Below are 26,333 nucleotides of genomic sequence, written 5' to 3' on the forward strand. Positions count from 1 at the left end.
ATGTAGCTTTAAAAATAGCTGAGAACAGCCTATTTTAATAACCTCACTCCACTTCCTGCCACTGTACAAAAATGAAGCCAAAATTCCCTTTTCATGGGGACTGCCATCACTTTGTATTTTTGAAGCCAGTGTGTGCGTAGTAGTGAATAAAAGCAGATCAAAAGTACTCAAATACAACCACTTGTACACATCAAAAGAAAAATTCAGTTCACATCAATTTTATTTGTGCCAATTTTAAACCTTTATTATATTATATAATATAATATTGCAAGGTAACATCCCTACAATAACGCAGAGATTGTAGGGAACTGGTAGGAGGATTTTTTAGATGTGGTTGGGTTTGGCTGAAAGCCGGCGCTTGAGTATTTTTGTAGCAGGATTGTATACTCTACGTAGAGTTGACTGGGAAGTAAGTTCAGGTGAATGGGGATGAAACATTTCTTCTTCTGCCTTGGGAGTAACAGTGGACTTGAGGTTGAGTGAGCTCCTAGACTCAGACTGCTTCTTTGAGTTGTCTACAGTTTTAGACCGGGCCCTAGTGGAAATAGGAGGTAGCAGGCCATGCACTGCTTTTAGCTTACTGTCATATGTGGTAAGCTTGTTACCCATTTTACCCTTAAGGTCTCTAATTTCTTTCTGTTGTTCTTTCAGCTCATTGTCGCCTTTGGATGGAAAGTATTCCACATTACTCAGGTCAAATCTCACCTTTTTCCGGGCTATTTGTTCATCCCCATCCTTTCTTTGCTGCTCTGGGGAGGCTTTTTTCTCGACTTGCACAGTGTGGCCGAGTGTGTCATAAAGTCCCTTCAGCTGTTGAGCAGTTTTCAGACGGGCTATGTTATTTTTTTGGGATGAAATTTTCTTCCCAGGTTCCTGCGTCTCATTTTCAAATATAATTATTTGCTTAGTTTTATCCTCAAGGCAGTTTTCCAGACGGTCGATAGTAAAACGTTGCCTTGCCAGCTCCTTTATCTGACTTTCAGATTCCAGGACTTTAGCTTTTAACTCTTTCCTCAACGTTATGTTGTTACATTCCTTCTCCCTTTGACGTACTTTCAGTTCATCATTTTTCTTTGTCAGTTGGTTTTTCTCATCTATTGCCCAGCGCTTTCCCGCTTTATACTCCTCATTTTGTCTTTGACACTTTTTAAGTTCAGCCTGTAGTTTCTCTTTCTCTTCTTCCACACTTTTAACTTTCTGTTGACGGCAGTACACCTCCCCAGGTAGTGTAAGAAGCTCGTCTATCCTTCTTTCAAGGAAGTCATTACGATGAATGTACTTCTCATTGTTCTGAATCTCAGTCTGAAGCTGCTCATTTTGTTTCTGCAGTTCTTTAAGTTGCTCATTTTTGATTTTAAGGACAACCAGAGATTCCACCTCCTTTTCTTTCTTGTCCCGCATCGTTTTTTCAGTGGCACACTTATTTTCAAGGTGTTTGATTGCCTTATGAAGAGCCCGAATTTTTGCCTCATATTTGTTTGTGAGATCTACATTCTGTGACTCTGCGGACCTTAGCTGGGATTTGGTTTCCTCTGTCATCTTCGCAACCAGTTCCTGCTCTTCTTTCAAAGATGCCTCAAGACTTGAAATCTTACAATTCTTTTCATCGATTTCCTCCAACTGAAGCTTTTCAGCTTGTTTGTACTTTTCTATCTCATTTCTGAGCACCTGCATTTCTTTGGACTCCTCTTTCATCTTTGCAACCAGTCCCTGCTCTTCTTTCAAAGATGCCTCAAGACTTGAAATCCTACAATTCTTTTCTTGGATTTCCTCAAGCTGAAGTTTTTTAGCTTGTTTGTAATTTTCTTGGATTTCCTCAAGCTGAAGTTTTTTAGCTTGTTTGTAATTTTCTATCTCATTTCTGAGCATCTGCATATCAAAGTAGCTTAGGGAGCTCATTTTGAAATGAATGTATTTAGTTTAGTTTATACGACGTGTTATTCTGTGTTTGAAAAATGATCTACTCAATGAGACAAAGTGTTCGCAAGTGGAAACTGTTAGTTCAGAACTATAGCGATCTATGGGTTCAAGGTATGTACTCGAGGGATATTTATAGGATCTGACTCCGCCCCCAGAACTGTCTTCAAAGGAGTTCAAGTGACGTTATCGCCGAACGTCGTGACATTCAAAGGACAGTCTATTATGATGTCATTTTGTACTAGAATGGGTTAAATTTGATATTGTGTCTTTGCAAGTTTGTTCAACTTGCATTGCGATTTCTTTTTTTAGCAGACTTTAGCGATCCTTCTACTTGGGCTGTCTTCAAGTTTAAGGTATCTGTCGTTTCCCACCGTATCCCGCCCCGATCGATCCATTTATGTACGAGCCCATCCGCCCCCGGATCCGTTCATCGGGGCTCATCGCTACTGTTGTAGTCACTTGTCCGGAGCTAACAACAGCTGTTGAGCTGACTATTAAGCTAACATTATGCCCGCTAGTGTTACGTGTCCTACAAGTCACACTTTTTCTGTGATAAACAGTTGAATTAAATTCTTACAGCGTATGAGAGGTTGGCAGCGTCAAAACATTAGCAATAGGTGACAATAACGAGTGCTGGAGGATTTATTTAGTTATTTATTTAGATCCATTTCTTCAGTATAAGAAGCCATACTATCAGAACACCGCAATACAGATACAACTAATAGGCTACTTATTCTGCAGAAAAACTTTCACCATTTGTGCTTAAGAGTATATGAATTTATATGACTACTGCTTATGTTGAAGATTAAGCTCAGTTTTAATATTTCATGTCATTCTATAATGATCATAGCGTATGCAGAGATGACACATATTTGTCCATTTTAATATTCAGCTGAGCATGAATGGAATGTCAGAGTGGTGTCTGACAGTATATATGTATGTTATTATAATGAACACAGTGTATATATGTATGAATGTTTGATTCAAAGATAAGATTAGACATTTAAAATAAATGAATAACAAACAAAAATCTAGCAGGTTGAGCACTGTGTGAAGCAGGAAACATTCAAGCAGATGAAAAATATATTAAATGAAAATACTGAGCTTATCGTTGATCAGCTTGGATTGTGTAGATCACAAATCTTTTGGTCTGAATCTTTTTTTATTTAATTTTTATAATATCCATCGTGACTCTCTTTTTCATCAGTGGAACTCTGTCCCAGTCTGCTCCACCACCGGGAGATTCTCCGCTGTCCACGATGTCTTCACTGTGGATGCCATGTTTGTGTCTTATCTATCGTAGGTCCTGCAGGGAAATGGTGTGACTATGTCTCTCATCATACCGTCCCTCATTGGACTTGATAAAACCTTGGAGAATTGTGTCACCAACTACACCCACTTCTGCAAGGCCCTGCGCACAGGCCTCTACACACACTTCCAGCCAGTGATTCACCAGAAGGACATGATACTAGCTGCTGTGCTGGATCCTAGGATCAAACTGCAGGTACCAAATTAGGCCAGAAGCATAGCGGACTTCTGTAGATTTATATTTAATTGAATATGCGTGTTGAGTAGATATAGGAAAAAAATGTGTGTACATTTAAAACAACCATTTTTTTTGCAGCCGTTTTCTGATGACAACCAGGATGAACAGAATGATTTCCTAACACCTCCGTCAAAATCTGAGGCTCGCAGCATTGTTGAGTCCACATTAGAAAACATGGAAGCCTCAACATTTCCTACTGTTGAGGCAGAGAAAGATCAGACAGGCAGTGGGCTGGAGCACGATGTGAAAGAAGAAAGCCAGACAGATGGCGTGATGGACACTTGTGCTGGCAGCTCAGACAACAACTGTCCTGAAATCAGTGAAAACGACCTCAAGAGGAAGTCCATCTTCAACTTCCTTCAGCCGCCTGCAAAGACTCTAAAGATGTCAGAGTTCGACGTGTACCTGTCTGAACCGCTGTGGGAAAGCAACTCTACTCTTCAGTACTGGAAATGTGCTTCTCGATTCCCGAAGCTCCAAGGCCTCGCCAAGAAGCTGCTGGCGGTGCCCGCCACATCTGGAGGTTTTGACCGTTTCAGTCCGATGGCTGCGTGCATTGTGAAAGCAAAAAGGAACCGCTTGCCACCTCACACCACAGAGAGACTGCTACTATACAAAAACTCTGTAAAAGTGAAGACTGTTAAAAAGCCCAGTCGGGCTGCTAAACACTGATGGATAACAGCTGAGTGTGGCAGAGGTTTCACAGCATTAAACAGAAACTCTGCCTCTACTTTTAAAAACTGTGCCATACGCTAAGAAGGAGGGTGAACTGCTAATACCTCTTATATTGTAGCAAATGAATCAGCTGACTCTTTCTTCCTAGAACGCATTTGCTGGTCTGCATTAAAAAAACAAAACAACAAGTCCTGTGTTACAGCTGGTTTCATCAGTTTGTTAAAAGGACGCATTCTGGTCAATGATCCTCACAGCTTCATACCTGCAGCAGCGATAGAGATGCACACTGTCTCTGCGTGCTGTACGGTGCTGCTCAGAGTTGTACTTTGTCCCTTCCACACATGATTCAAGTCAGAGCTCTCTACTGGATTGGGAAATGGCAAATTAGAAATGGAGTCGGTGAATGAATGGCATCTGATTCACTTCAAACCAAAATGAGTTCAGCTTGTATCGTTCTTTTGCAGAATTTCATGTTTTCTGACTGCAACTTTTGTTAAGACAGTAATAAAATGTCAAATCAGAGGTTGAATGCTTATTTATTTCCACTATGCACTGATAAATGAGATATTTGCTGCCAAACGTGATGGAACAGTAGATCTTTATATTGAATTTGGCTATTCAGTCCCTCCACCCCAAAAGTCATTTATATTTTATAGTCAAATGAGAAATCCACTGTACATTTCTTTCAGGCATTACAGTTTTGTTTCATTCATTCTAACGTGAAATACAACAGTGTCAGCATCTTTTCAGCTTTTTATCAGACTTGTCTTTCACCATTTTCAAATAGCCTAATCAATAATTCATGTACTTTCATAGATGCTGTTGTTTTCCTCAAAACCATAGATTTTTAAAAAGAAAACATTTTGCTTGGATAAACTATAATGTCTGATGGAAGTTGATGGAAAAGCTTCATTTAGTTTGGCTTTGTCAGGTAGGCTGATGTTGGCATTGAATGACAGCTACCTGATTTTACTGCGGTAAAGACCGATAATGTGTTGAAAATTAAAACCAGTGTTATGAGTGCTGTGATCTCCTCTGAGAAGCATTCAAAAAGTTTTTGCTTGCATTAAACATTGGAGTATGTATCAGCTGTGTTATCAAGAAACTGAGATATCTGCTAGAAACTGGAATATTGGAATATGTCTGATATTAAAGACAGTTTGCGACTGAAGAAAACTGTGAGAACATTTTTTTTAATCCTCTCATTGATTCATCTTCATTTGAAACTGCGTCAAATCAGCTGCCAATAAGTAATTTAAATGCATTCTATTTTATTTTAGTGTTATTATTCATTTATATTTTATTGCGTCATTGTAGTGCATTTTACTTGTTTTAGTTGCATTCTAGTTTGTAAAGCAAGTTGTGCAGCATGGGCTGTTGGAAATGTGCTCGATCAATAAACCTGACCTTGACCATGTGTGGAGGGAGCCAGAAACATGCTGCTGTTTGCACATATTTAATAATGGGCTCTGCAGAGGAGCTAAAGAAGAGTCCAGCATGTTGCTCTGACTGTGTAACTCCTAAAGGTACAGTAACGGCAACATTGCCTAGTGACTGATCAGGCCAGTAACATTTCTGTTTCTCATATAAACCATCTCAGTGACTTCAGCAGAGATATTTTGTTAGTCAGGGTAAATACAAGGATTAGCTACCGAACATGTGCTTTTGCTCAATGTCTGACTGCAAGTGACTGAGAATGTGTTTACTTTAAAAAATGAAATATGTATTTGGCCACAGTAACTAAAGGTTCGCTAACTAAAAACTAACTAAAATGTAGCTTTAAAAATAGCTGAGAACAGCCTATTTTAATAACCTCACTCCACTTCCTGCCACTGTACAAAAATGAAGCCAAAATTCCCTTTTCATGGGGACTGCCATCACTTTGTATTTTTGAAGCCAGTGTGTGCGTAGTAGTGAATAAAAGCAGATCAAAAGTACTCAAATACAACCACTTGTACACATCAAAAGAAAAATTCAGTTCACATCAATTTTATTTGTGCCAATTTTAAACCTTTATTATATTATATAATATAATATTGCAAGGTAACATCCCTACAATAACGCAGAGATTGTAGGGAACTGGTAGGAGGATTTTTTAGATGTGGTTGGGTTTGGCTGAAAGCCGGCGCTTGAGTATTTTTGTAGCAGGATTGTATACTCTACGTAGAGTTGACTGGGAAGTAAGTTCAGGTGAATGGGGATGAAACATTTCTTCTTCTGCCTTGGGAGTAACAGTGGACTTGAGGTTGAGTGAGCTCCTAGACTCAGACTGCTTCTTTGAGTTGTCTACAGTTTTAGACCGGGCCCTAGTGGAAATAGGAGGTAGCAGGCCATGCACTGCTTTTAGCTTACTGTCATATGTGGTAAGCTTGTTACCCATTTTACCCTTAAGGTCTCTAATTTCTTTCTGTTGTTCTTTCAGCTCATTGTCGCCTTTGGATGGAAAGTATTCCACATTACTCAGGTCAAATCTCACCTTTTTCCGGGCTATTTGTTCATCCCCATCCTTTCTTTGCTGCTCTGGGGAGGCTTTTTTCTCGACTTGCACAGTGTGGCCGAGTGTGTCATAAAGTCCCTTCAGCTGTTGAGCAGTTTTCAGACGGGCTATGTTATTTTTTTGGGATGAAATTTTCTTCCCAGGTTCCTGCGTCTCATTTTCAAATATAATTATTTGCTTAGTTTTATCCTCAAGGCAGTTTTCCAGACGGTCGATAGTAAAACGTTGCCTTGCCAGCTCCTTTATCTGACTTTCAGATTCCAGGACTTTAGCTTTTAACTCTTTCCTCAACGTTATGTTGTTACATTCCTTCTCCCTTTGACGTACTTTCAGTTCATCATTTTTCTTTGTCAGTTGGTTTTTCTCATCTATTGCCCAGCGCTTTCCCGCTTTATACTCCTCATTTTGTCTTTGACACTTTTTAAGTTCAGCCTGTAGTTTCTCTTTCTCTTCTTCCACACTTTTAACTTTCTGTTGACGGCAGTACACCTCCCCAGGTAGTGTAAGAAGCTCGTCTATCCTTCTTTCAAGGAAGTCATTACGATGAATGTACTTCTCATTGTTCTGAATCTCAGTCTGAAGCTGCTCATTTTGTTTCTGCAGTTCTTTAAGTTGCTCATTTTTGATTTTAAGGACAACCAGAGATTCCACCTCCTTTTCTTTCTTGTCCCGCATCGTTTTTTCAGTGGCACACTTATTTTCAAGGTGTTTGATTGCCTTATGAAGAGCCCGAATTTTTGCCTCATATTTGTTTGTGAGATCTACATTCTGTGACTCTGCGGACCTTAGCTGGGATTTGGTTTCCTCTGTCATCTTCGCAACCAGTTCCTGCTCTTCTTTCAAAGATGCCTCAAGACTTGAAATCTTACAATTCTTTTCATCGATTTCCTCCAACTGAAGCTTTTCAGCTTGTTTGTACTTTTCTATCTCATTTCTGAGCACCTGCATTTCTTTGGACTCCTCTTTCATCTTTGCAACCAGTCCCTGCTCTTCTTTCAAAGATGCCTCAAGACTTGAAATCCTACAATTCTTTTCTTGGATTTCCTCAAGCTGAAGTTTTTTAGCTTGTTTGTAATTTTCTTGGATTTCCTCAAGCTGAAGTTTTTTAGCTTGTTTGTAATTTTCTATCTCATTTCTGAGCATCTGCATATCAAAGTAGCTTAGGGAGCTCATTTTGAAATGAATGTATTTAGTTTAGTTTATACGACGTGTTATTCTGTGTTTGAAAAATGATCTACTCAATGAGACAAAGTGTTCGCAAGTGGAAACTGTTAGTTCAGAACTATAGCGATCTATGGGTTCAAGGTATGTACTCGAGGGATATTTATAGGATCTGACTCCGCCCCCAGAACTGTCTTCAAAGGAGTTCAAGTGACGTTATCGCCGAACGTCGTGACATTCAAAGGACAGTCTATTATGATGTCATTTTGTACTAGAATGGGTTAAATTTGATATTGTGTCTTTGCAAGTTTGTTCAACTTGCATTGCGATTTCTTTTTTTAGCAGACTTTAGCGATCCTTCTACTTGGGCTGTCTTCAAGTTTAAGGTATCTGTCGTTTCCCACCGTATCCCGCCCCGATCGATCCATTTATGTACGAGCCCATCCGCCCCCGGATCCGTTCATCGGGGCTCATCGCTACTGTTGTAGTCACTTGTCCGGAGCTAACAACAGCTGTTGAGCTGACTATTAAGCTAACATTATGCCCGCTAGTGTTACGTGTCCTACAAGTCACACTTTTTCTGTGATAAACAGTTGAATTAAATTCTTACAGCGTATGAGAGGTTGGCAGCGTCAAAACATTAGCAATAGGTGACAATAACGAGTGCTGGAGGATTTATTTAGTTATTTATTTAGATCCATTTCTTCAGTATAAGAAGCCATACTATCAGAACACCGCAATACAGATACAACTAATAGGCTACTTATTCTGCAGAAAAACTTTCACCATTTGTGCTTAAGAGTATATGAATTTATATGACTACTGCTTATGTTGAAGATTAAGCTCAGTTTTAATATTTCATGTCATTCTATAATGATCATAGCGTATGCAGAGATGACACATATTTGTCCATTTTAATATTCAGCTGAGCATGAATGGAATGTCAGAGTGGTGTCTGACAGTATATATGTATGTTATTATAATGAACACAGTGTATATATGTATGAATGTTTGATTCAAAGATAAGATTAGACATTTAAAATAAATGAATAACAAACAAAAATCTAGCAGGTTGAGCACTGTGTGAAGCAGGAAACATTCAAGCAGATGAAAAATATATTAAATGAAAATACTGAGCTTATCGTTGATCAGCTTGGATTGTGTAGATCACAAATCTTTTGGTCTGAATCTTTTTTTATTTAATTTTTATAATATCCATCGTGACTCTCTTTTTCATCAGTGGAACTCTGTCCCAGTCTGCTCCACCACCGGGAGATTCTCCGCTGTCCACGATGTCTTCACTGTGGATGCCATGTTTGTGTCTTATCTATCGTAGGTCCTGCAGGGAAATGGTGTGACTATGTCTCTCATCATACCGTCCCTCATTGGACTTGATAAAACCTTGGAGAATTGTGTCACCAACTACACCCACTTCTGCAAGGCCCTGCGCACAGGCCTCTACACACACTTCCAGCCAGTGATTCACCAGAAGGACATGATACTAGCTGCTGTGCTGGATCCTAGGATCAAACTGCAGGTACCAAATTAGGCCAGAAGCATAGCGGACTTCTGTAGATTTATATTTAATTGAATATGCGTGTTGAGTAGATATAGGAAAAAAATGTGTGTACATTTAAAACAACCATTTTTTTTGCAGCCGTTTTCTGATGACAACCAGGATGAACAGAATGATTTCCTAACACCTCCGTCAAAATCTGAGGCTCGCAGCATTGTTGAGTCCACATTAGAAAACATGGAAGCCTCAACATTTCCTACTGTTGAGGCAGAGAAAGATCAGACAGGCAGTGGGCTGGAGCACGATGTGAAAGAAGAAAGCCAGACAGATGGCGTGATGGACACTTGTGCTGGCAGCTCAGACAACAACTGTCCTGAAATCAGTGAAAACGACCTCAAGAGGAAGTCCATCTTCAACTTCCTTCAGCCGCCTGCAAAGACTCTAAAGATGTCAGAGTTCGACGTGTACCTGTCTGAACCGCTGTGGGAAAGCAACTCTACTCTTCAGTACTGGAAATGTGCTTCTCGATTCCCGAAGCTCCAAGGCCTCGCCAAGAAGCTGCTGGCGGTGCCCGCCACATCTGGAGGTTTTGACCGTTTCAGTCCGATGGCTGCGTGCATTGTGAAAGCAAAAAGGAACCGCTTGCCACCTCACACCACAGAGAGACTGCTACTATACAAAAACTCTGTAAAAGTGAAGACTGTTAAAAAGCCCAGTCGGGCTGCTAAACACTGATGGATAACAGCTGAGTGTGGCAGAGGTTTCACAGCATTAAACAGAAACTCTGCCTCTACTTTTAAAAACTGTGCCATACGCTAAGAAGGAGGGTGAACTGCTAATACCTCTTATATTGTAGCAAATGAATCAGCTGACTCTTTCTTCCTAGAACGCATTTGCTGGTCTGCATTAAAAAAACAAAACAACAAGTCCTGTGTTACAGCTGGTTTCATCAGTTTGTTAAAAGGACGCATTCTGGTCAATGATCCTCACAGCTTCATACCTGCAGCAGCGATAGAGATGCACACTGTCTCTGCGTGCTGTACGGTGCTGCTCAGAGTTGTACTTTGTCCCTTCCACACATGATTCAAGTCAGAGCTCTCTACTGGATTGGGAAATGGCAAATTAGAAATGGAGTCGGTGAATGAATGGCATCTGATTCACTTCAAACCAAAATGAGTTCAGCTTGTATCGTTCTTTTGCAGAATTTCATGTTTTCTGACTGCAACTTTTGTTAAGACAGTAATAAAATGTCAAATCAGAGGTTGAATGCTTATTTATTTCCACTATGCACTGATAAATGAGATATTTGCTGCCAAACGTGATGGAACAGTAGATCTTTATATTGAATTTGGCTATTCAGTCCCTCCACCCCAAAAGTCATTTATATTTTATAGTCAAATGAGAAATCCACTGTACATTTCTTTCAGGCATTACAGTTTTGTTTCATTCATTCTAACGTGAAATACAACAGTGTCAGCATCTTTTCAGCTTTTTATCAGACTTGTCTTTCACCATTTTCAAATAGCCTAATCAATAATTCATGTACTTTCATAGATGCTGTTGTTTTCCTCAAAACCATAGATTTTTAAAAAGAAAACATTTTGCTTGGATAAACTATAATGTCTGATGGAAGTTGATGGAAAAGCTTCATTTAGTTTGGCTTTGTCAGGTAGGCTGATGTTGGCATTGAATGACAGCTACCTGATTTTACTGCGGTAAAGACCGATAATGTGTTGAAAATTAAAACCAGTGTTATGAGTGCTGTGATCTCCTCTGAGAAGCATTCAAAAAGTTTTTGCTTGCATTAAACATTGGAGTATGTATCAGCTGTGTTATCAAGAAACTGAGATATCTGCTAGAAACTGGAATATTGGAATATGTCTGATATTAAAGACAGTTTGCGACTGAAGAAAACTGTGAGAACATTTTTTTTAATCCTCTCATTGATTCATCTTCATTTGAAACTGCGTCAAATCAGCTGCCAATAAGTAATTTAAATGCATTCTATTTTATTTTAGTGTTATTATTCATTTATATTTTATTGCGTCATTGTAGTGCATTTTACTTGTTTTAGTTGCATTCTAGTTTGTAAAGCAAGTTGTGCAGCATGGGCTGTTGGAAATGTGCTCGATCAATAAACCTGACCTTGACCATGTGTGGAGGGAGCCAGAAACATGCTGCTGTTTGCACATATTTAATAATGGGCTCTGCAGAGGAGCTAAAGAAGAGTCCAGCATGTTGCTCTGACTGTGTAACTCCTAAAGGTACAGTAACGGCAACATTGCCTAGTGACTGATCAGGCCAGTAACATTTCTGTTTCTCATATAAACCATCTCAGTGACTTCAGCAGAGATATTTTGTTAGTCAGGGTAAATACAAGGATTAGCTACCGAACATGTGCTTTTGCTCAATGTCTGACTGCAAGTGACTGAGAATGTGTTTACTTTAAAAAATGAAATATGTATTTGGCCACAGTAACTAAAGGTTCGCTAACTAAAAACTAACTAAAATGTAGCTTTAAAAATAGCTGAGAACAGCCTATTTTAATAACCTCACTCCACTTCCTGCCACTGTACAAAAATGAAGCCAAAATTCCCTTTTCATGGGGACTGCCATCACTTTGTATTTTTGAAGCCAGTGTGTGCGTAGTAGTGAATAAAAGCAGATCAAAAGTACTCAAATACAACCACTTGTACACATCAAAAGAAAAATTCAGTTCACATCAATTTTATTTGTGCCAATTTTAAACCTTTATTATATTATATAATATAATATTGCAAGGTAACATCCCTACAATAACGCAGAGATTGTAGGGAACTGGTAGGAGGATTTTTTAGATGTGGTTGGGTTTGGCTGAAAGCCGGCGCTTGAGTATTTTTGTAGCAGGATTGTATACTCTACGTAGAGTTGACTGGGAAGTAAGTTCAGGTGAATGGGGATGAAACATTTCTTCTTCTGCCTTGGGAGTAACAGTGGACTTGAGGTTGAGTGAGCTCCTAGACTCAGACTGCTTCTTTGAGTTGTCTACAGTTTTAGACCGGGCCCTAGTGGAAATAGGAGGTAGCAGGCCATGCACTGCTTTTAGCTTACTGTCATATGTGGTAAGCTTGTTACCCATTTTACCCTTAAGGTCTCTAATTTCTTTCTGTTGTTCTTTCAGCTCATTGTCGCCTTTGGATGGAAAGTATTCCACATTACTCAGGTCAAATCTCACCTTTTTCCAGGCTATTTGTTCATCCCCATCCTTTCTTTGCTGCTCTGGGGAGGCTTTTTTCTCGACTTGCACAGTGTGGCCGAGTGTGTCATAAAGTCCCTTCAGCTGTTGAGCAGTTTTCAGACGGGCTATGTTATTTTTTTGGGATGAAATTTTCTTCCCAGGTTCCTGCGTCTCATTTTCAAATATAATTATTTGCTTAGTTTTATCCTCAAGGCAGTTTTCCAGACGGTCGATAGTAAAACGTTGCCTTGCCAGCTCCTTTATCTGACTTTCAGATTCCAGGACTTTAGCTTTTAACTCTTTCCTCAACGTTATGTTGTTACATTCCTTCTCCCTTTGACGTACTTTCAGTTCATCATTTTTCTTTGTCAGTTGGTTTTTCTCATCTATTGCCCAGCGCTTTCCCGCTTTATACTCCTCATTTTGTCTTTGACACTTTTTAAGTTCAGCCTGTAGTTTCTCTTTTTCTTCTTCCACACTTTTAACTTTCTGTTGACGGCAGTACACCTCCCCAGGTAGTGTAAGAAGCTCGTCTATCCTTCTTTCAAGGAAGTCATTACGATGAATGTACTTCTCATTGTTCTGAATCTCAGTCTGAAGCTGCTCATTTTGTTTCTGCAGTTCTTTAAGTTGCTCATGTTTGATTTTAAGGACAACCAGAGATTCCACCTCCTTTTCTTTCTTGTCCCGCATCGTTTTTTCAGTGGCACACTTATTTTCAAGGTGTTTGATTGCCTTATGAAGAGCCCGAATTTTTGCCTCATATTTGTTTGTGAGATCTACATTCTGTGACTCTGCGGACCTTAGCTGGGATTTGGTTTCCTCTGTCATCTTCGCAACCAGTTCCTGCTCTTCTTTCAAAGATGCCTCAAGACTTGAAATCTTACAATTCTTTTCATCGATTTCCTCCAACTGAAGCTTTTCAGCTTGTTTGTACTTTTCTATCTCATTTCTGAGCACCTGCATTTCTTTGGACTCCTCTTTCATCTTTGCAACCAGTCCCTGCTCTTCTTTCAAAGATGCCTCAAGACTTGAAATCCTACAATTCTTTTCTTGGATTTCCTCAAGCTGAAGTTTTTTAGCTTGTTTGTAATTTTCTTGGATTTCCTCAAGCTGAAGTTTTTTAGCTTGTTTGTAATTTTCTATCTCATTTCTGAGCATCTGCATATCAAAGTAGCTTAGGGAGCTCATTTTGAAATGAATGTATTTAGTTTAGTTTATACGACGTGTTATTCTGTGTTTGAAAAATGATCTACTCAATGAGACAAAGTGTTCGCAAGTGGAAACTGTTAGTTCAGAACTATAGCGATCTATGGGTTCAAGGTATGTACTCGAGGGATATTTATAGGATCTGACTCCGCCCCCAGAACTGTCTTCAAAGGAGTTCAAGTGACGTTATCGCCGAACGTCGTGACATTCAAAGGACAGTCTATTATGATGTCATTTTGTACTAGAATGGGTTAAATTTGATATTGTGTCTTTGCAAGTTTGTTCAACTTGCATTGCGATTTCTTTTTTTAGCAGACTTTAGCGATCCTTCTACTTGGGCTGTCTTCAAGTTTAAGGTATCTGTCGTTTCCCACCGTATCCCGCCCCGATCGATCCATTTATGTACGAGCCCATCCGCCCCCGGATCCGTTCATCGGGGCTCATCGCTACTGTTGTAGTCACTTGTCCGGAGCTAACAACAGCTGTTGAGCTGACTATTAAGCTAACATTATGCCCGCTAGTGTTACGTGTCCTACAAGTCACACTTTTTCTGTGATAAACAGTTGAATTAAATTCTTACAGCGTATGAGAGGTTGGCAGCGTCAAAACATTAGCAATAGGTGACAATAACGAGTGCTGGAGGATTTATTTAGTTATTTATTTAGATCCATTTCTTCAGTATAAGAAGCCATACTATCAGAACACCGCAATACAGATACAACTAATAGGCTACTTATTCTGCAGAAAAACTTTCACCATTTGTGCTTAAGAGTATATGAATTTATATGACTACTGCTTATGTTGAAGATTAAGCTCAGTTTTAATATTTCATGTCATTCTATAATGATCATAGCGTATGCAGAGATGACACATATTTGTCCATTTTAATATTCAGCTGAGCATGAATGGAATGTCAGAGTGGTGTCTGACAGTATATATGTATGTTATTATAATGAACACAGTGTATATATGTATGAATGTTTGATTCAAAGATAAGATTAGACATTTAAAATAAATGAATAACAAACAAAAATCTAGCAGGTTGAGCACTGTGTGAAGCAGGAAACATTCAAGCAGATGAAAAATATATTAAATGAAAATACTGAGCTTATCGTTGATCAGCTTGGATTGTGTAGATCACAAATCTTTTGGTCTGAATCTTTTTTTATTTAATTTTTATAATATCCATCGTGACTCTCTTTTTCATCAGTGGAACTCTGTCCCAGTCTGCTCCACCACCGGGAGATTCTCCGCTGTCCACGATGTCTTCACTGTGGATGCCATGTTTGTGTCTTATCTATCGTAGGTCCTGCAGGGAAATGGTGTGACTATGTCTCTCATCATACCGTCCCTCATTGGACTTGATAAAACCTTGGAGAATTGTGTCACCAACTACACCCACTTCTGCAAGGCCCTGCGCACAGGCCTCTACACACACTTCCAGCCAGTGATTCACCAGAAGGACATGATACTAGCTGCTGTGCTGGATCCTAGGATCAAACTGCAGGTACCAAATTAGGCCAGAAGCATAGCGGACTTCTGTAGATTTATATTTAATTGAATATGCGTGTTGAGTAGATATAGGAAAAAAATGTGTGTACATTTAAAACAACCATTTTTTTTGCAGCCGTTTTCTGATGACAACCAGGATGAACAGAATGATTTCCTAACACCTCCGTCAAAATCTGAGGCTCGCAGCATTGTTGAGTCCACATTAGAAAACATGGAAGCCTCAACATTTCCTACTGTTGAGGCAGAGAAAGATCAGACAGGCAGTGGGCTGGAGCACGATGTGAAAGAAGAAAGCCAGACAGATGGCGTGATGGACACTTGTGCTGGCAGCTCAGACAACAACTGTCCTGAAATCAGTGAAAACGACCTCAAGAGGAAGTCCATCTTCAACTTCCTTCAGCCGCCTGCAAAGACTCTAAAGATGTCAAGAGTTCGACGTGTACCTGTCTGAACCGCTGTGGGAAAGCAACTCTACTCTTCAGTACTGGAAATGTGCTTCTCGATTCCCGAAGCTCCAAGGCCTCGCCAAGAAGCTGCTGGCGGTGCCCGCCACATCTGGAGGTTTTGACCGTTTCAGTCCGATGGCTGCGTGCATTGTGAAAGCAAAAAGGAACCGCTTGCCACCTCACACCACAGAGAGACTGCTACTATACAAAAACTCTGTAAAAGTGAAGACTGTTAAAAAGCCCAGTCGGGCTGCTAAACACTGATGGATAACAGCTGAGTGTGGCAGAGGTTTCACAGCATTAAACAGAAACTCTGCCTCTACTTTTAAAAACTGTGCCATACGCTAAGAAGGAGGGTGAACTGCTAATACCTCTTATATTGTAGCAAATGAATCAGCTGACTCTTTCTTCCTAGAACGCATTTGCTGGTCTGCATTAAAAAAACAAAACAACAAGTCCTGTGTTACAGCTGGTTTCATCAGTTTGTTAAAAGGACGCATTCTGGTCAATGATCCTCACAGCTTCATACCTGCAGCAGCGATAGAGATGCACACTGTCTCTGCGTGCTGTACGGTGCTGCTCAGAGTTGTACTTTGTCCCTTCCACACATGATTCAAGTCAGAGCTCTCTACTGGATTGGGAAATGGCAAATTAGAAATGGAGTCGGTGAATGAATGGCATCTGATTCACTTCAAACCAAAATGAGTTCAGCTTGTATCGTTCTTTTGCAGAATTTCATGTTTTCTGACTGCAACTTTTGTTAAGACAGTAATAAAATGTCAAATCAGAGGTTGAATGCTTATTTATTTCCACTATGCACTGATAAATGAGATATTTGCTGCCAAACGTGATGGAACAGTAGATCTTTATATTGAATTTGGCTATTCAGTCCCTCCACCCCAAAAGTCATTTATATTTTATAGTCAAATGAGAAATCCACTGTACATTTCTTTCAGGCATTACAGTTTTGTTTCATTCATTCTAACGTGAAATACAACAGTGTCAGCATCTTTTCAGCTTTTTATCAGACTTGTCTTTCACCATTTTCAAATAGCCTAATCAATAATTCATGTACTTTCATAGATGCTGTTGTTTTCCTCAAAACCATAGATTTTTAAAAAGAAAACATTTTGCTTGGATAAACTATAATGTCTGATGGAAGTTGATGGAAAAGCTTCATTTAGTTTGGCTTTGTCAGGTAGGCTGATGTTGGCATTGAATGACAGCTACCTGATTTTACTGCGGTAAAGACCGATAATGTGTTGAAAATTAAAACCAGTGTTATGAGTGCTGTGATCTCCTCTGAGAAGCATTCAAAAAGTTTTTGCTTGCATTAAACATTGGAGTATGTATCAGCTGTGTTATCAAGAAACTGAGATATCTGCTAGAAACTGGAATATTGGAATATGTCTGATATTAAAGACAGTTTGCGACTGAAGAAAACTGTGAGAACATTTTTTTTAATCCTCTCATTGATTCATCTTCATTTGAAACTGCGTCAAATCAGCTGCCAATAAGTAATTTAAATGCATTCTATTTTATTTTAGTGTTATTATTCATTTATATTTTATTGCGTCATTGTAGTGCATTTTACTTGTTTTAGTTGCATTCTAGTTTGTAAAGCAAGTTGTGCAGCATGGGCTGTTGGAAATGTGCTCGATCAATAAACCTGACCTTGACCATGTGTGGAGGGAGCCAGAAACATGCTGCTGTTTGCACATATTTAATAATGGGCTCTGCAGAGGAGCTAAAGAAGAGTCCAGCATGTTGCTCTGACTGTGTAACTCCTAAAGGTACAGTAACGGCAACATTGCCTAGTGACTGATCAGGCCAGTAACATTTCTGTTTCTCATATAAACCATCTCAGTGACTTCAGCAGAGATATTTTGTTAGTCAGGGTAAATACAAGGATTAGCTACCGAACATGTGCTTTTGCTCAATGTCTGACTGCAAGTGACTGAGAATGTGTTTACTTTAAAAAATGAAATATGTATTTGGCCACAGTAACTAAAGGTTCGCTAACTAAAAACTAACTAAAATGTAGCTTTAAAAATAGCTGAGAACAGCCTATTTTAATAACCTCACTCCACTTCCTGCCACTGTACAAAAATGAAGCCAAAATTCCCTTTTCATGGGGACTGCCATCACTTTGTATTTTTGAAGCCAGTGTGTGCGTAGTAGTGAATAAAAGCAGATCAAAAGTACTCAAATACAACCACTTGTACACATCAAAAGAAAAATTCAGTTCACATCAATTTTATTTGTGCCAATTTTAAACCTTTATTATATTATATAATATAATATTGCAAGGTAACATCCCTACAATAACGCAGAGATTGTAGGGAACTGGTAGGAGGATTTTTTAGATGTGGTTGGGTTTGGCTGAAAGCCGGCGCTTGAGTATTTTTGTAGCAGGATTGTATACTCTACGTAGAGTTGACTGGGAAGTAAGTTCAGGTGAATGGGGATGAAACATTTCTTCTTCTGCCTTGGGAGTAACAGTGGACTTGAGGTTGAGTGAGCTCCTAGACTCAGACTGCTTCTTTGAGTTGTCTACAGTTTTAGACCGGGCCCTAGTGGAAATAGGAGGTAGCAGGCCATGCACTGCTTTTAGCTTACTGTCATATGTGGTAAGCTTGTTACCCATTTTACCCTTAAGGTCTCTAATTTCTTTCTGTTGTTCTTTCAGCTCATTGTCGCCTTTGGATGGAAAGTATTCCACATTACTCAGGTCAAATCTCACCTTTTTCCGGGCTATTTGTTCATCCCCATCCTTTCTTTGCTGCTCTGGGGAGGCTTTTTTCTCGACTTGCACAGTGTGGCCGAGTGTGTCATAAAGTCCCTTCAGCTGTTGAGCAGTTTTCAGACGGGCTATGTTATTTTTTTGGGATGAAATTTTCTTCCCAGGTTCCTGCGTCTCATTTTCAAATATAATTATTTGCTTAGTTTTATCCTCAAGGCAGTTTTCCAGACGGTCGATAGTAAAACGTTGCCTTGCCAGCTCCTTTATCTGACTTTCAGATTCCAGGACTTTAGCTTTTAACTCTTTCCTCAACGTTATGTTGTTACATTCCTTCTCCCTTTGACGTACTTTCAGTTCATCATTTTTCTTTGTCAGTTGGTTTTTCTCATCTATTGCCCAGCGCTTTCCCGCTTTATACTCCTCATTTTGTCTTTGACACTTTTTAAGTTCAGCCTGTAGTTTCTCTTTTTCTTCTTCCACACTTTTAACTTTCTGTTGACGGCAGTACACCTCCCCAGGTAGTGTAAGAAGCTCGTCTATCCTTCTTTCAAGGAAGTCATTACGATGAATGTACTTCTCATTGTTCTGAATCTCAGTCTGAAGCTGCTCATTTTGTTTCTGCAGTTCTTTAAGTTGCTCATGTTTGATTTTAAGGACAACCAGAGATTCCACCTCCTTTTCTTTCTTGTCCCGCATCGTTTTTTCAGTGGCACACTTATTTTCAAGGTGTTTGATTGCCTTATGAAGAGCCCGAATTTTTGCCTCATATTTGTTTGTGAGATCTACATTCTGTGACTCTGCGGACCTTAGCTGGGATTTGGTTTCCTCTGTCATCTTCGCAACCAGTTCCTGCTCTTCTTTCAAAGATGCCTCAAGACTTGAAATCTTACAATTCTTTTCATCGATTTCCTCCAACTGAAGCTTTTCAGCTTGTTTGTACTTTTCTATCTCATTTCTGAGCACCTGCATTTCTTTGGACTCCTCTTTCATCTTTGCAACCAGTCCCTGCTCTTCTTTCAAAGATGCCTCAAGACTTGAAATCCTACAATTCTTTTCTTGGATTTCCTCAAGCTGAAGTTTTTTAGCTTGTTTGTAATTTTCTTGGATTTCCTCAAGCTGAAGTTTTTTAGCTTGTTTGTAATTTTCTATCTCATTTCTGAGCATCTGCATATCAAAGTAGCTTAGGGAGCTCATTTTGAAATGAATGTATTTAGTTTAGTTTATACGACGTGTTATTCTGTGTTTGAAAAATGATCTACTCAATGAGACAAAGTGTTCGCAAGTGGAAACTGTTAGTTCAGAACTATAGCGATCTATGGGTTCAAGGTATGTACTCGAGGGATATTTATAGGATCTGACTCCGCCCCCAGAACTGTCTTCAAAGGAGTTCAAGTGACGTTATCGCCGAACGTCGTGACATTCAAAGGACAGTCTATTATGATGTCATTTTGTACTAGAATGGGTTAAATTTGATATTGTGTCTTTGCAAGTTTGTTCAACTTGCATTGCGATTTCTTTTTTTAGCAGACTTTAGCGATCCTTCTACTTGGGCTGTCTTCAAGTTTAAGGTATCTGTCGTTTCCCACCGTATCCCGCCCCGATCGATCCATTTATGTACGAGCCCATCCGCCCCCGGATCCGTTCATCGGGGCTCATCGCTACTGTTGTAGTCACTTGTCCGGAGCTAACAACAGCTGTTGAGCTGACTATTAAGCTAACATTATGCCCGCTAGTGTTACGTGTCCTACAAGTCACACTTTTTCTGTGATAAACAGTTGAATTAAATTCTTACAGCGTATGAGAGGTTGGCAGCGTCAAAACATTAGCAATAGGTGACAATAACGAGTGCTGGAGGATTTATTTAGTTATTTATTTAGATCCATTTCTTCAGTATAAGAAGCCATACTATCAGAACACCGCAATACAGATACAACTAATAGGCTACTTATTCTGCAGAAAAACTTTCACCATTTGTGCTTAAGAGTATATGAATTTATATGACTACTGCTTATGTTGAAGATTAAGCTCAGTTTTAATATTTCATGTCATTCTATAATGATCATAGCGTATGCAGAGATGACACATATTTGTCCATTTTAATATTCAGCTGAGCATGAATGGAATGTCAGAGTGGTGTCTGACAGTATATATGTATGTTATTATAATGAACACAGTGTATATATGTATGAATGTTTGATTCAAAGATAAGATTAGACATTTAAAATAAATGAATAACAAACAAAAATCTAGCAGGTTGAGCACTGTGTGAAGCAGGAAACATTCAAGCAGATGAAAAATATATTAAATGAAAATACTGAGCTTATCGTTGATCAGCTTGGATTGTGTAGATCACAAATCTTTTGGTCTGAATCTTTTTTTATTTAATTTTTATAATATCCATCGTGACTCTCTTTTTCATCAGTGGAACTCTGTCCCAGTCTGCTCCACCACCGGGAGATTCTCCGCTGTCCACGATGTCTTCACTGTGGATGCCATGTTTGTGTCTTATCTATCGTAGGTCCTGCAGGGAAATGGTGTGACTATGTCTCTCATCATACCGTCCCTCATTGGACTTGATAAAACCTTGGAGAATTGTGTCACCAACTACACCCACTTCTGCAAGGCCCTGCGCACAGGCCTCTACACACACTTCCAGCCAGTGATTCACCAGAAGGACATGATACTAGCTGCTGTGCTGGATCCTAGGATCAAACTGCAGGTACCAAATTAGGCCAGAAGCATAGCGGACTTCTGTAGATTTATATTTAATTGAATATGCGTGTTGAGTAGATATAGGAAAAAAATGTGTGTACATTTAAAACAACCATTTTTTTTGCAGCCGTTTTCTGATGACAACCAGGATGAACAGAATGATTTCCTAACACCTCCGTCAAAATCTGAGGCTCGCAGCATTGTTGAGTCCACATTAGAAAACATGGAAGCCTCAACATTTCCTACTGTTGAGGCAGAGAAAGATCAGACAGGCAGTGGGCTGGAGCACGATGTGAAAGAAGAAAGCCAGACAGATGGCGTGATGGACACTTGTGCTGGCAGCTCAGACAACAACTGTCCTGAAATCAGTGAAAACGACCTCAAGAGGAAGTCCATCTTCAACTTCCTTCAGCCGCCTGCAAAGACTCTAAAGATGTCAAGAGTTCGACGTGTACCTGTCTGAACCGCTGTGGGAAAGCAACTCTACTCTTCAGTACTGGAAATGTGCTTCTCGATTCCCGAAGCTCCAAGGCCTCGCCAAGAAGCTGCTGGCGGTGCCCGCCACATCTGGAGGTTTTGACCGTTTCAGTCCGATGGCTGCGTGCATTGTGAAAGCAAAAAGGAACCGCTTGCCACCTCACACCACAGAGAGACTGCTACTATACAAAAACTCTGTAAAAGTGAAGACTGTTAAAAAGCCCAGTCGGGCTGCTAAACACTGATGGATAACAGCTGAGTGTGGCAGAGGTTTCACAGCATTAAACAGAAACTCTGCCTCTACTTTTAAAAACTGTGCCATACGCTAAGAAGGAGGGTGAACTGCTAATACCTCTTATATTGTAGCAAATGAATCAGCTGACTCTTTCTTCCTAGAACGCATTTGCTGGTCTGCATTAAAAAAACAAAACAACAAGTCCTGTGTTACAGCTGGTTTCATCAGTTTGTTAAAAGGACGCATTCTGGTCAATGATCCTCACAGCTTCATACCTGCAGCAGCGATAGAGATGCACACTGTCTCTGCGTGCTGTACGGTGCTGCTCAGAGTTGTACTTTGTCCCTTCCACACATGATTCAAGTCAGAGCTCTCTACTGGATTGGGAAATGGCAAATTAGAAATGGAGTCGGTGAATGAATGGCATCTGATTCACTTCAAACCAAAATGAGTTCAGCTTGTATCGTTCTTTTGCAGAATTTCATGTTTTCTGACTGCAACTTTTGTTAAGACAGTAATAAAATGTCAAATCAGAGGTTGAATGCTTATTTATTTCCACTATGCACTGATAAATGAGATATTTGCTGCCAAACGTGATGGAACAGTAGATCTTTATATTGAATTTGGCTATTCAGTCCCTCCACCCCAAAAGTCATTTATATTTTATAGTCAAATGAGAAATCCACTGTACATTTCTTTCAGGCATTACAGTTTTGTTTCATTCATTCTAACGTGAAATACAACAGTGTCAGCATCTTTTCAGCTTTTTATCAGACTTGTCTTTCACCATTTTCAAATAGCCTAATCAATAATTCATGTACTTTCATAGATGCTGTTGTTTTCCTCAAAACCATAGATTTTTAAAAAGAAAACATTTTGCTTGGATAAACTATAATGTCTGATGGAAGTTGATGGAAAAGCTTCATTTAGTTTGGCTTTGTCAGGTAGGCTGATGTTGGCATTGAATGACAGCTACCTGATTTTACTGCGGTAAAGACCGATAATGTGTTGAAAATTAAAACCAGTGTTATGAGTGCTGTGATCTCCTCTGAGAAGCATTCAAAAAGTTTTTGCTTGCATTAAACATTGGAGTATGTATCAGCTGTGTTATCAAGAAACTGAGATATCTGCTAGAAACTGGAATATTGGAATATGTCTGATATTAAAGACAGTTTGCGACTGAAGAAAACTGTGAGAACATTTTTTTTAATCCTCTCATTGATTCATCTTCATTTGAAACTGCGTCAAATCAGCTGCCAATAAGTAATTTAAATGCATTCTATTTTATTTTAGTGTTATTATTCATTTATATTTTATTGCGTCATTGTAGTGCATTTTACTTGTTTTAGTTGCATTCTAGTTTGTAAAGCAAGTTGTGCAGCATGGGCTGTTGGAAATGTGCTCGATCAATAAACCTGACCTTGACCATGTGTGGAGGGAGCCAGAAACATGCTGCTGTTTGCACATATTTAATAATGGGCTCTGCAGAGGAGCTAAAGAAGAGTCCAGCATGTTGCTCTGACTGTGTAACTCCTAAAGGTACAGTAACGGCAACATTGCCTAGTGACTGATCAGGCCAGTAACATTTCTGTTTCTCATATAAACCATCTCAGTGACTTCAGCAGAGATATTTTGTTAGTCAGGGTAAATACAAGGATTAGCTACCGAACATGTGCTTTTGCTCAATGTCTGACTGCAAGTGACTGAGAATGTGTTTACTTTAAAAAATGAAATATGTATTTGGCCACAGTAACTAAAGGTTCGCTAACTAAAAACTAACTAAAATGTAGCTTTAAAAATAGCTGAGAACAGCCTATTTTAATAACCTCACTCCACTTCCTGCCACTGTACAAAAATGAAGCCAAAATTCCCTTTTCATGGGGACTGCCATCACTTTGTATTTTTGAAGCCAGTGTGTGCGTAGTAGTGAATAAAAGCAGATCAAAAGTACTCAAATACAACCACTTGTACACATCAAAAGAAAAATTCAGTTCACATCAATTTTATTTGTGCCAATTTTAAACCTTTATTATATTATATAATATAATATTGCAAGGTAACATCCCTACAATAACGCAGAGATTGTAGGGAACTGGTAGGAGGATTTTTTAGATGTGGTTGGGTTTGGCTGAAAGCCGGCGCTTGAGTATTTTTGTAGCAGGATTGTATACTCTACGTAGAGTTGACTGGGAAGTAAGTTCAGGTGAATGGGGATGAAACATTTCTTCTTCTGCCTTGGGAGTAACAGTGGACTTGAGGTTGAGTGAGCTCCTAGACTCAGACTGCTTCTTTGAGTTGTCTACAGTTTTAGACCGGGCCCTAGTGGAAATAGGAGGTAGCAGGCCATGCACTGCTTTTAGCTTACTGTCATATGTGGTAAGCTTGTTACCCATTTTACCCTTAAGGTCTCTAATTTCTTTCTGTTGTTCTTTCAGCTCATTGTCGCCTTTGGATGGAAAGTATTCCACATTACTCAGGTCAAATCTCACCTTTTTCCGGGCTATTTGTTCATCCCCATCCTTTCTTTGCTGCTCTGGGGAGGCTTTTTTCTCGACTTGCACAGTGTGGCCGAGTGTGTCATAAAGTCCCTTCAGCTGTTGAGCAGTTTTCAGACGGGCTATGTTATTTTTTTGGGATGAAATTTTCTTCCCAGGTTCCTGCGTCTCATTTTCAAATATAATTATTTGCTTAGTTTTATCCTCAAGGCAGTTTTCCAGACGGTCGATAGTAAAACGTTGCCTTGCCAGCTCCTTTATCTGACTTTCAGATTCCAGGACTTTAGCTTTTAACTCTTTCCTCAACGTTATGTTGTTACATTCCTTCTCCCTTTGACGTACTTTCAGTTCATCATTTTTCTTTGTCAGTTGGTTTTTCTCATCTATTGCCCAGCGCTTTCCCGCTTTATACTCCTCATTTTGTCTTTGACACTTTTTAAGTTCAGCCTGTAGTTTCTCTTTTTCTTCTTCCACACTTTTAACTTTCTGTTGACGGCAGTACACCTCCCCAGGTAGTGTAAGAAGCTCGTCTATCCTTCTTTCAAGGAAGTCATTACGATGAATGTACTTCTCATTGTTCTGAATCTCAGTCTGAAGCTGCTCATTTTGTTTCTGCAGTTCTTTAAGTTGCTCATGTTTGATTTTAAGGACAACCAGAGATTCCACCTCCTTTTCTTTCTTGTCCCGCATCGTTTTTTCAGTGGCACACTTATTTTCAAGGTGTTTGATTGCCTTATGAAGAGCCCGAATTTTTGCCTCATATTTGTTTGTGAGATCTACATTCTGTGACTCTGCGGACCTTAGCTGGGATTTGGTTTCCAGCAAAACATTTTCCATTTTTTCCATCTTTTCATCTTTGGATTCCTCTGTCATCTTCGCAACCAGTTCCTGTTCTTCTTTCAAAGATGCCTCAAGACTTGAAATCTTACAATTCTTTTCATCGATTTCCTCAAGCTGAAGTTTTTCAGCTTGTTTGTAATTTTCTATCTCATATCTGAGCACCTGCATTTCTTTGGACTCCTCTTTCATCTTCGCAACCAGTTCCTGCTCTTCTTTCAAAGATGCCTCAAGACTTGAAATCTTACAATTCTTTTCATCGATTTCCTCCAACTGAAGCTTTTCAGCTTGTTTGTACTTTTCTATCTCATTTCTGAGCACCTGCATTTCTTTGGACTCCTCTTTCATCTTTGCAACCAGTCCCTGCTCTTCTTTCAAAGATGCCTCAAGACTTGAAATCCTACAATTCTTTTCTTGGATTTCCTCCAACTGAAGCTTTTCAGCTTGTTTGTACTTTTCTATCTCATTTCTGAGCACCTGCATTTCTTTGGACTCCTCTTTCATCTTTGCAACCAGTCCCTGCTCTTCTTTCAAAGATGCCTCAAGACTTGAAATCCTACAATTCTTTTCTTGGATTTCCTCAAGCTGAAGTTTTTTAGCTTGTTTGTAATTTTCTTGGATTTCCTCAAGCTGAAGTTTTTTAGCTTGTTTGTAATTTTCTATCTCATTTCTGAGCATCTGCATATCAAAGTAGCTTAGGGAGCTCATTTTGAAATGAATGTATTTAGTTTAGTTTATACGACGTGTTATTCTGTGTTTGAAAAATGATCTACTCAATGAGACAAAGTGTTCGCAAGTGGAAACTGTTAGTTCAGAACTATAGCGATCTATGGGTTCAAGGTATGTACTCGAGGGATATTTATAGGCTCTGACTCCGCCCCCAGAACTGTCTTCAAAGGAGTTCAAGTGACGTTATCGCCGAACGTCGTGACATTCAAAGGACAGTCTATTATGATGTCATTTTGTACCAGAATGGGTTCAATTTGATATTGTGTCTTTGCAAGTTTGTTCAACTTGCATTGCGATTTCTTTTTTTAGCAGACTTTAGCGATCCTTCTACTTGGGCTGTCTTCAAGTTTAAGGTATCTGTCGTTTCCCACCGTATCCCGCCCCGATCGATCCATTTATGTACGAG

The 26,333-nt window shown here is 39.5% G+C and overlaps 9 protein-coding genes across 9 annotated transcripts; 4 read left to right on the forward strand and 5 right to left on the reverse strand.

Annotated features, from left to right (window-relative positions):
* Positions 1–324: 324 nt before the first annotated feature.
* On the reverse strand, positions 325–1,899 carry LOC146610530 (uncharacterized). The gene has a single exon (XM_085345234.1). It carries the CDS (start codon positions 1,897–1,899, stop codon positions 325–327), a length of 1,575 nt encoding a protein of 524 aa, XP_085201360.1.
* A 1,264-nt stretch (positions 1,900–3,163) lies between these two features.
* On the forward strand, positions 3,164–4,656 carry LOC146610531 (uncharacterized). Its single transcript, XM_085344886.1, has 2 exons — positions 3,164–3,424; positions 3,545–4,656. Exons 1-2 carry the CDS (start codon positions 3,248–3,250, stop codon positions 4,136–4,138), a joined length of 771 nt encoding a protein of 256 aa, XP_085201012.1. The 5' UTR covers positions 3,164–3,247; the 3' UTR covers positions 4,139–4,656.
* A 1,580-nt stretch (positions 4,657–6,236) lies between these two features.
* Positions 6,237–7,811, reverse strand: LOC146610532 (uncharacterized). The gene has a single exon (XM_085345235.1). It carries the CDS (start codon positions 7,809–7,811, stop codon positions 6,237–6,239), a length of 1,575 nt encoding a protein of 524 aa, XP_085201361.1.
* A 1,264-nt stretch (positions 7,812–9,075) lies between these two features.
* Positions 9,076–10,568, forward strand: LOC146610533 (uncharacterized). The gene is made up of 2 exons (XM_085344883.1): positions 9,076–9,336; positions 9,457–10,568. Exons 1-2 carry the CDS (start codon positions 9,160–9,162, stop codon positions 10,048–10,050), a joined length of 771 nt encoding a protein of 256 aa, XP_085201009.1. The 5' UTR covers positions 9,076–9,159; the 3' UTR covers positions 10,051–10,568.
* Positions 10,569–12,148: 1,580 nt separating this feature from the next.
* LOC146610534 (uncharacterized) lies at positions 12,149–13,723 on the reverse strand. The gene has a single exon (XM_085345237.1). The coding sequence runs from the start codon at positions 13,721–13,723 to the stop codon at positions 12,149–12,151; it is 1,575 nt and encodes a 524-aa protein (XP_085201363.1).
* Positions 13,724–14,987: 1,264 nt separating this feature from the next.
* Positions 14,988–15,963, forward strand: LOC146610535 (uncharacterized). The gene is made up of 3 exons (XM_085344996.1): positions 14,988–15,248; positions 15,369–15,683; positions 15,766–15,963. Exons 1-3 carry the CDS (start codon positions 15,072–15,074, stop codon positions 15,961–15,963), a joined length of 690 nt encoding a protein of 229 aa, XP_085201122.1. The 5' UTR covers positions 14,988–15,071.
* Positions 15,964–18,061: 2,098 nt separating this feature from the next.
* LOC146610536 (uncharacterized) lies at positions 18,062–19,636 on the reverse strand. Its single transcript, XM_085345238.1, has one exon. It carries the CDS (start codon positions 19,634–19,636, stop codon positions 18,062–18,064), a length of 1,575 nt encoding a protein of 524 aa, XP_085201364.1.
* Positions 19,637–20,900: 1,264 nt separating this feature from the next.
* Positions 20,901–21,876, forward strand: LOC146610537 (uncharacterized). Its single transcript, XM_085344997.1, has 3 exons — positions 20,901–21,161; positions 21,282–21,596; positions 21,679–21,876. Exons 1-3 carry the CDS (start codon positions 20,985–20,987, stop codon positions 21,874–21,876), a joined length of 690 nt encoding a protein of 229 aa, XP_085201123.1. The 5' UTR covers positions 20,901–20,984.
* A 2,098-nt stretch (positions 21,877–23,974) lies between these two features.
* Positions 23,975–25,906, reverse strand: LOC146610538 (uncharacterized). The gene is made up of 2 exons (XM_085344473.1): positions 25,844–25,906; positions 23,975–25,651 (listed from the first exon to the last, which is right to left on the reverse strand). The coding sequence occupies exons 1-2, from the start codon at positions 25,904–25,906 to the stop codon at positions 23,975–23,977; spliced, it is 1,740 nt and encodes a 579-aa protein (XP_085200599.1).
* Between the last annotated feature and the right edge of the window lie 427 nt (positions 25,907–26,333).

Source organism: Diplotaxodon limnothrissa, linkage group LG20, assembly GCF_057381915.1.
Source record: "Diplotaxodon limnothrissa isolate DT_005_m linkage group LG20, D_limnothrissa_male_GT1.1, whole genome shotgun sequence".
In the NCBI taxonomy this organism is placed as follows: domain Eukaryota; kingdom Metazoa; phylum Chordata; class Actinopteri; order Cichliformes; family Cichlidae; genus Diplotaxodon; species Diplotaxodon limnothrissa.